At 32.4% G+C, this 9,525-nt stretch overlaps 1 protein-coding gene across 1 annotated transcript in view; it reads left to right on the top strand.

The window, feature by feature from the left end:
* Positions 1–15: 15 nt before the first annotated feature.
* LOC134724759 (dynein beta chain, ciliary-like) overlaps positions 16–9,525 on the top strand; it is a 59,566-nt gene continuing 50,056 nt past the window's right edge. The window contains exons 1-7 of the mRNA XM_063587983.1: positions 16–525; positions 4,204–4,388; positions 4,830–5,019; positions 5,675–5,774; positions 6,228–6,439; positions 8,129–8,362; positions 9,271–9,438. Coding sequence (XP_063444053.1) covers positions 166–525; positions 4,204–4,388; positions 4,830–5,019; positions 5,675–5,774; positions 6,228–6,439; positions 8,129–8,362; positions 9,271–9,438 — 1,449 coding nt within the window. The 5' untranslated portion in view covers positions 16–165. The remainder of the gene's footprint in view (positions 526–4,203; positions 4,389–4,829; positions 5,020–5,674; positions 5,775–6,227; positions 6,440–8,128; positions 8,363–9,270; positions 9,439–9,525) is intronic.

Here is a 9,525-nt window from a genome sequence, read left to right as displayed (position 1 = left end):
CGGAAACGACGATCGCAGTGACATCTATTTACATGACAACGCTCCTGGTAACAAATAGCAAACACAAGCACTTGTTGAAATATCGATGAATTGAGCGTTTCATGGACAGTTTCTAGGTTATATCAGAAAATTATAGCGCGTTTGAAGGCATCTTAAGTTTCCACAATGTCGGGGGTGGAAGAATTAGAGCTGAATGATTCCCGTGTGGATTTCATGGCTGATTATGTCATCAAAACTCTGAAGATAAAACCTGACAGATTCGGGAAGATGTATGGTGTTGAAGATACTAGACAAATGTACATGGATTTCTTTGAAAAACCTGAATGCATGTCTCTTGTTGTTGGTCAGCCTGCAGGAACTCTGATTACCTCATTTACATGGCCAAATAAACCAAAAGCAAAGGCTTGTTATTTTGTCAAGACTGCTCGCGAAGCCATCAGCAAAGACGCAAATTTGAGAACAGCTTTGATATATGGAGATCTTTCATACGCTCCACTTGATCAACTGTCAGCTTTCGTGGACGAGGTAGTAATTCAAACATGCTATAATCCTCATAGTTTAGTTACTGCATGATGATCGCTTTTTCATACCTTTAGTAGATCTCCGTCTTTCCGACAGTTGCTAGTTATTGTCATTAGTTATTTTATATTTTTACTCTTGTCTCCTATCCATCTTTATTTCTTTCTATTGTAGTTTTTGTTTAGTATATATGTATGATTCGATGTCAGAGTCTTCACAAGACACTATATCGCTAATACTGGCCACTTGAACTTTTGACATCTATTCAATCACTTTTCCATTTTGATTTTATTTTGTTTTATGAAGTCAAAATTTTACAGGAATCTGTGTGATATCCAGTAAAAGTGGACAAATAGCGATAGGTGCATGAATTATCAATTACAAGCCGTCATGGCTGTACAGAACTAATAAAACTTTTATGAAAAAAGATAGTTTCCTGCATGTAACATGTGTAACTGGCCATTGGATGGTGGGGAAATTAATAGGATGTTGCATTTGGTGGGAAAAGTTTTTATTTAGCACTACAGACTACACAAATATTGATTGTTAATAGTTGCTTATTAAAATCCAGTGGAAAATATTTCATGCACATTCAGAACTGCAAAACATTAAAAAATATATAAGTACATACATCATTAAAAGTTCATTCCTCGAACTATTTTCAGTGCGTTTTTTTTCACGGTTCTTACATATTTTTGGGAAATTTTAGTTTCAGATATATAATATTGTAAATTAAATTTTTTTCTAGCTATGGGTGCATATAGTGATTCGTTGCTGGACAGAATTTAGCAATAATATAAGTAAATAAAATGTAAATTTATTCAAGACAAACTATATAATGTTTAACTGCCATTGTGCATTTAGAAAATAATCAAACTGGTGGATTTTTTTTTTTATATGTGTCTGAAGTAAAGCTGTCAACAATTTAAAGTCTTATATAAGGCAAATATATTTATTTTCATTCAGTAAAAAACTATTTGAGTAGTAGCTTTAGGAGAAGATATGATGCAGTCACTTATTACTGTTTTAAAAACAAATAAAAAATACCTTACATATAAAATAATTTTGAATCATGGAAAATAAGTATGGAATTTAATCCAATTATGGAGGGTTAGGCATGCATGGCTAAGAAGGTTTAAGTTAGTTCATTCTGTATTACAAGTGGAAGGTAGATTAACCTTAGCAGTGCTTGCTTGACTCACCCTTTTTAAGTTTGGTTAGTAAATAGTTAATTTTCATCATATAATTCTCATCATTATTTTTCAGAATTAAAAATTAGTCCAGAAATCAGCTATACTAATTTTATAGGGTTTATCTTGTAAAATAGTGGACATTTTTCTGTGGTTTTAACTTAATGGAATCATTATATAAAAGTTGTTTATTAGCTAAAACAGAAAAGAGCGTATTTAGATAACTAATATAGTTTGTGAACTTTTCACAGGGTGTATTTATAAACTAATTTTTATTAAATGACCAAATACACAGTAACCACAACCTTTACATATTCTCATAAAAGCATTTTGATCTAGCTAAAAAATCAGACATTGTGCATGTTTGTCAGACAGAACCTCAAACAATTTGTATGACAGACTAGTAATATGTACTGAATGGAATAAATTTAATAATAATAAGGTTGTGCATTCAATAAAAACCACAAACATACCAAATGAAAACAACAAAAAATGAAAACACAAATTTTTTAATGCATTATTAAATTATTGAATCAATCATATTACATATTAAAAGTTATTTTTTTTTTTATTAAAATAAACTGTATATGAAGTTTGAAAAGTTCCAGATACACTGTGCTTAAACGGCCGTGGGTAACTTAAGTTACCCACAGCCCAAGATGGAGCCGCCTGGCTTCGGTTAGGAAGTTTGCTCCTATATAATTACAATACCATGAATACAAAATAAATGTTCAGTAATTAAAAAGTTATATAAATCTTTTAGGGAAACTCTGCAATGTAAAACGTGGTTAGTTACTACAAAATAAACGATTACAGCACGATTTGCCAAAACACTTATGATGTCCGTAACTTCAAAACAACTTGTCCGTAACTTTTTTCCTTATACCAATAGGGATGTCCGTAACTTTAGCATGATGTCAGTAACTTTCAAAGAGGTCAATCCTTAGCAGAAATACAGACGAATCAGTCCAAACCTCTAAAGAAGATATGTATGATTTGATACCCGATCTTATTGAACCCCTGAGGTCAATGACACTGTTAGAAGATTTTAAATCTACCTTTATTACTATAATAAACTGACATATGTTCAATAATATAGCCTTCAATGTACTCCTAGATATTGGCATTTTTTTCTCACAATCAACAACAAATCACACTAGATATAGTAAAGACCATACCTTTTTGGCTAACAATTCAGAATAATTTAAAGGAAAGAATGTCATTTTTTTCCGCCAAGGACTCATCAGTGAACAATCTATAAATCTAGAAGAATGTTAGATAAATTTCGCCGTACCGTCAGATCCCGTTTTATTCCGGGAATATTTTTTTCAAATTTTACGGAATATCTGTGACACTCTGGTTTACTTTTTCTCTTGTTTAGTTTGAAGCATATCGCTATTGTATAAATCTATGTAATGATTAAGGGGTTTGATAGTGTTTATTGTCCTTTAACTGTTGAAAATGTTAATCTTACAATTTTGAAAAAAAGTTACCCACATCCGAAAATAAAGTTACGGACAGTCTGATTATGTTTAACTTGTAAGTTACGGACATCTTATGCATTTTTTAAAAGTTGGCCTTGCGCTAAAGTGAAGTCAAAATTAACGAATTTGAAGTAATGGTAGGTGATTTCTTTATTCAAAAAGCCTATCAATATTTACATAGATCATGAAAAACGTTGCAAAAAGTATATTTCGTATCAACTGTCATCTCAACGAGTTTAGAGTCCGCCATCTTGGGCAGTGGGTAACTTAAGTTACCCACGGCCGTTTAAGCACAGTGAGATATGTTAACATTTTTAAGCTTTTAGGTCGCCATATTCAATGATATTTTATGATACATATATATAAACATTTACTTCTCTACATTGGCTAGAGGTAAAGGGGGAGGATTGAGATCTCATAAACATGTTTAACCCTGCCGCATTTTTGCGCCTGTCCCAAGTCAGGAGCCTCTGGCCTTTGTTAGTCTTGTATTTTTTTAATTTTAGTTTCTTGTGTACAATTTGGAAATTAGTATGGTGTTCATTATCACCGAACTAGTATATATTTGTTTAGGGGGCAGCTGAAGGACGCCTCTGTGTGCGGGAATTTCTCGCTACATTGAAGACCTGTTGGTGACCTTCTGCTGTTGTTTTTTATATGGTCGGGTTGTTGTCTCTTTGACACATTCCCCATTTCCATTCTCAATTTTATTATTGGATACATAATCATTTCATTTTGTAAATTGTACTTCATTAAATTCTGAATTTCCCTGTTCAAGAAAAAGTCTATATATATTCAAATATACATTCCATATGTTTTATCACATTAAAACTGATTTGGTGATAACACATTTTTTCTTAAATTGCTGTTTTTCAACCATATGATTTTAGCAACGGTTTCAACTATAATCTGCCTTCTTTATCTTAGGCAAAAGCTTTTCCTTATTTAGTTTCATCGTAAAAATTCTGTTCATAGAACCTAACATGATTATTATATTTATTTCTCCCTAGGTCTTGGTTCCATTATTGTCCAATGATAGAAACCATGATCATTGGCCACAAGTTGTTTCTGCTGACGTCACAACACACTCCCACAGACTTAAAAGTGATGTATACGTTGTCTCAGGACAAGCCAAAGGGAAAACCTTACTGCCACTTCCTGTTGGCGCTGATCAAGTGGATGCTGAAGATGACAGGTATGGTCTTTTACACTTATATTGGTACAGTTTATGATTATACATCTTTTCAATAAAATCACTGGATCACTGCGTATATCTATTGTTTCCTTTGTTGTTTCAATAAAAGTTTCTTAAAAATCTTAAACTTTCTGATTGGTGGATTTTGATATACAACACTTATTATACAGAACAAACAAAGCAGTTAAATTAAAAACCACACTTTCTAGTGTGATTCAAGTTTGAAACTTGTTAATTATGCAACCTATCATGCAGTACACACAAACTTTTGACAAAGTGATTCTGCTAAAAACCATGCATCATGGCCTTAAATGTTTTGCTGATCCAAGTACATGTATATATATTTAATTGGTAAACTGTATACCAGATTTCTGAATAAGTCAATTGAAATATGATTGTTTATTATATAACTCTAATAATAATATCTTAATATCTTTACAGAACTGACACCATGGATAGACAACTGATCCATGCTATTGAATCAGTGGTGATTGAGTGGACTCATCAGATCAGAGATGTACTGAAGAAAGATTCGGCTCAGCCATTGTTAGAAGGTCTTAATCCTACACCTTTTGTAGAAATTGAGTTCTGGAAAAATAAATCAACCAATCTTGAATGTATTTATGAGCAGGTAAGTAGCTACCTTGGTTAACATGTGAATCGCCGTGATATAGCCTTTCTGTGCTAATGTAAATGTGATGTAAAGCAAACAACAATCACTCAATATGTATAACATGTGCCAGTATTTTATGATTGATTAGGTTTGGTGATGATGAGATTTGTTGTTAGTAAAATGATTATACTTCATAGAATCGAAAATAAATCAAATGAAAGAAATTTAAATAGAATTTCTTTTTTTCTGATATGGAGTTTGAATAAGCCTAAAATAGGACTAAAATATAATAGTTTTGATATCTAGGCTATCCTTAAATCTCAACACAGAATCTTGTATGCAAATAGAATAATATAAATTCTAGCAGGTTAAAGGCTGTTTTAAATGAAGCCTAGTGTTCTTATCAATTGAAAATTTGTACACAATGTGAGGAAAATTGAAAAATACTTTGGCCAAATTATGGATTTTATCAAAGTATTACTGTACACCAAACATGGACACGTAATTGTGTGAGCTTGGCTTATTGTAATACAAACACACCTTGTTTAAATGGTTGATTTTTTTGTTCATTTATTCTACAAAAACCCAACACACATAATAAGTAAGGATTATGTTATTCTATTAGGATTGTTAATCAAGCCTAAAATATTCCTTTTTCTTTATATTTTTATAGCTGAGAGACCCAAAAGTAAGAAAGATGGCTGAACTGTTAGAGAGGACACAAAGCAGTTATTTCCCAGTTTTTAAGGATATTTTCAGGGATGTAGTAGCAGGTTTGTGTCATTCTGTCTTCTTTTATTTGATCTTACATGAAAATTGGTTTCATTTTGATAATATGTTATTTTACTAAAGTAAAAACAATGAAAAAATATTGCTGCTACATATTTAGAAAACAGCATTGCTCCAGAACTTCTTTGCATACAAGATATATAAACCAATAGCCATGATACTGTAGCATTTGACACCAGAATTATGCAACAACCAAGACTTATACGTATACCGGGGTATGTTAAGGTACCTTAATGAAAAACAAACAAAACTTTGAAAGAGAACTGGTTTTAAATGGAAACCAAATTTAAGACCAATGTGCCACACTTTTTAAATGACATGAAGTGCCGAAGTCTAAGGGAAATAGTAATTATTACCTACCTGGAGTTTGTGATATAAGACATTAAAAAAGACATCTATGCATTTTTAAGATTTAAAATTGTTAATGACTTTTCCAGCACTTGAAGAGGCCAAGGACATAAATATGTACCTACGACCAGCCAGACATCACTTTGAGGATTATGAGCAGTCTGAGTTTGATGAAAGTGGTCCATTGATGGCCCCTATGATGCATACTATTGCTCTGATATGGGTCCACTCTCAGTACTACAATACACCAGCCAGAATTATTGTGTTACTGCAGGAAATGTGCAACATGATTATCAATCACGTAAATATATTTTGGATTATCTGCCCTTTATTAATTACTTCCCAACAATTAACTGACCCATAAGATGACCTCAATTAATTTACTTAAGTTATCAGTCTGGGTGAAACACTGCCAAACCCTTTAGTTTATTCATTGCATTAATTCAAAGTTGAATCAGATCTATATTTTGACATCTTTTTCAAATTTTATTTTTCTTATTAGGAGTCTGTTAAAAGTCAATTATGTTCAAATGTAGAAATATGACTGAATTATATTATCTCAGTAACTAAATTGGTTCGAATGAAAAAATATAGCCCTTTTGCGAGAATGAAAAATTTGTTTGTATTGTTTTAATAATGTTTTTCAAGTTTAGTATTTAAGGGAAAACAAAATTATATTTAAATTTCTTTAAAAAAAATTGGCCTGGTTCCAGATGACCTTTTTATCAGGTACTTATAAACCTGCAAGTTTATACAGGTTGATACACACATTATGAAAATTTAAAAGTTAAAAAAATCAATGAAAGATTTTGATTATCAATCTAGGACAAATAGCCTTGAAAACTTGGCACATATAGTTCTAGAAAACAGTTTTCAATTTTTATTGAATTGATTAATTAACTCAAAAGTTTTCTTAAAGTAAAGTAAATAGAATTGACATATATTAATCCTAAAAGATTTGTAAATTTCGAAATTAAAATCCATTCTCCTATTCAATTCAGTGTAACTTATTGATTTTTTTTACACATACATGTATTTGGCAAAAGATCAATTGCAGAAAAGGCAGAAAACCGTCCAAATCAATAATCAATATGGCAATGTGTTAGGTTTGTTTGACATACCTACTTCTCTCATGGGGGTCTCATTGGGGGGTTCTGATCCCGGATCCCCCTTACTGTTTTGTCAGATTCCCGTATCCTGCTTACTGTTTTGTCAGATTCCTGTATCCGGCTTACACTATGTATGTAAGCAATTCTCACTTTTTTTGTAATTTCCTGTGTCCCGCTAGACTTCCTTTCCTGTTTTCACGGCACAATAATTTGACTTTCACATGTCACACTTACAAAAAATCTGCAATCCTGTGTCACGCTAAGACCCTAATGAGACCCACTCTCATGGCAACATTATAGCAAAGTAAAGAGAATTTAATAAAACTCAATCATTTTAATAATATAGTGTCTAGTTTCATTTGAAAAGGGCCTCTGTGGCTGATAATTTATTTTCTGTATCACTAGCCTTTCAAATCAGGTTGTGAAGTTGTCATTCAAATACAAAAAGTACCTTTAAGTTCTAGGTTTCAGTCTGGTGCAGGAGAGAAACATATTTTCAAAACTGTAAACCAACTAGTTTTTGCAAGTTAAAAATTAACGCTTACATAAATCGTCGCACAAATTTTAAAATTCGTCCTTATATAACTACATTAAATGAGTAAGTAAAAATTGAAATCAAATCCCCTGGGGCTAGAAAGGGCTTAATGGGAAATATAATGTCCATGAAAATAAGTTGTTTTACAGTATATGTTTATGCCCAAACATATTTTATCTTTTTGGAAATAGGTTTTTATAATATCAAAAATTAGTGTTGAAGTATAATAATTGACAACATAAAAGCTGTTCAATCATTAACATTTTTAAGCTTGAATTGAAGATAAACAAAACCATATCTGAGATCATCATTACAGCAATCTTAGAAATCCAATTTTTCCTTTCAGGCCAGAACTTTCTTGGACCCCACAGAGCTGTTTAAAGGTGAATTGGAAGAAACCATAGAGAAGGTCCGAAAATCTGTTAACGTACTCCATGTTTACAGAGAGACATACGAAGACCACAAAGACAAAATGAAGTCCTACTTTGGAGATGGAGAAGATGCTAGAGAATGGGAGTTTGCTCCTAAGCTTGTCTTTGCTCGATATGACAAGTTCACAGAAAGGGTAGAAACTATTTTGGTTAGTAGTTTCATTTACTTCTTATAATTGTTTTATGTTCACTGCTAAGTATTTATTTGTTCTAATATCAAACTTACATTTAAACAAATTAATTACAAAAATATTGGATTTCTCCATTAATAAATGAGGGATGCACTTTTTATGCCCAACCTACGATAGTAGGGGGGCATTATGTTTTCTGGTCTGTGCGTCCGTTTATCCGTTCGTCCGTCTGTCCCGCTTCAGGTTAAAGTTTTTGGTCAAGGTAGTTTTTGATGAAGTTGAAGTCCAATCGACTTCAAACTTGGTACACATGTTCCCTATGATATGATCTTTCTAATTTCAATGCCAAATTAGAGTTTTTACCCCAATGTCATGGTCCACTGAACATGGAAAATGATAGTGTGAGTGGGGCATTCGTGTACTGGGGACACATTCTTGTTTAATACCTGCAAATCATAATATCAAATGTTGTATTCCGTGTGATGATTTCTTTGGAGAGACTATGACCCATCAACTATATATTTCATACCCGTAGCCAGGGGGGTTCGGACGAACCCCCCCTTGAAAACTATTAAGCACTGTTAAAGTTGATGTTCTGTTCGAATTGTGACTGTTAAAGTCGAGTTTGTGAGTCAAACGAACCCCCCTTTGGAAATTCCTGGCTACGGGCCTGTATTTTATGTACCTTCTGATTACTGAAGGCCATACAATCATATCTGGAATGAGGGGTAACAACTCAATGCACATTTAACTTATACAGTTGTTCAAGAATTCATACGATCAATTTTGGAGCAGCCCTTACAACCAAACAACTTGCACTAAATGGTCCACACATGTATTTCTTATTTTATTTAGATTAACCTGTCTAAACAATCAAAGTAGTTTCAGAGTAAAATATTCATGTTAAATATATGTATATTATATAGGAATTAATGGAAACTGCCATGGAGTTCCTCAAGCTTGAAAAGATAGAACTTGGTGGAATTAAGGGGAAGCAACTCAGTGCACAAGTTATACAGCTGTTTGAAGAATTCAATGCAGTGTATAATACATTTACAACAAGGACTTATGATCCACTTGACCCAAGTAATCCAGTATGTATTTTTTTTTAAATCATATGATGCTTTTAGCCATTTTGACTTTTTTTCTATCTCTTTATTAGTAAAATAATCCTTTTTTGC

The sequence above is a fragment of the Mytilus trossulus genome, chromosome 7, assembly GCF_036588685.1.
Source record: "Mytilus trossulus isolate FHL-02 chromosome 7, PNRI_Mtr1.1.1.hap1, whole genome shotgun sequence".
Taxonomy (NCBI): Eukaryota; Metazoa; Mollusca; class Bivalvia; order Mytilida; family Mytilidae; genus Mytilus; species Mytilus trossulus.
Note: the sequence above shows the minus strand (reverse complement) of the source record. Positions and strands in the feature narration are given on the sequence as shown.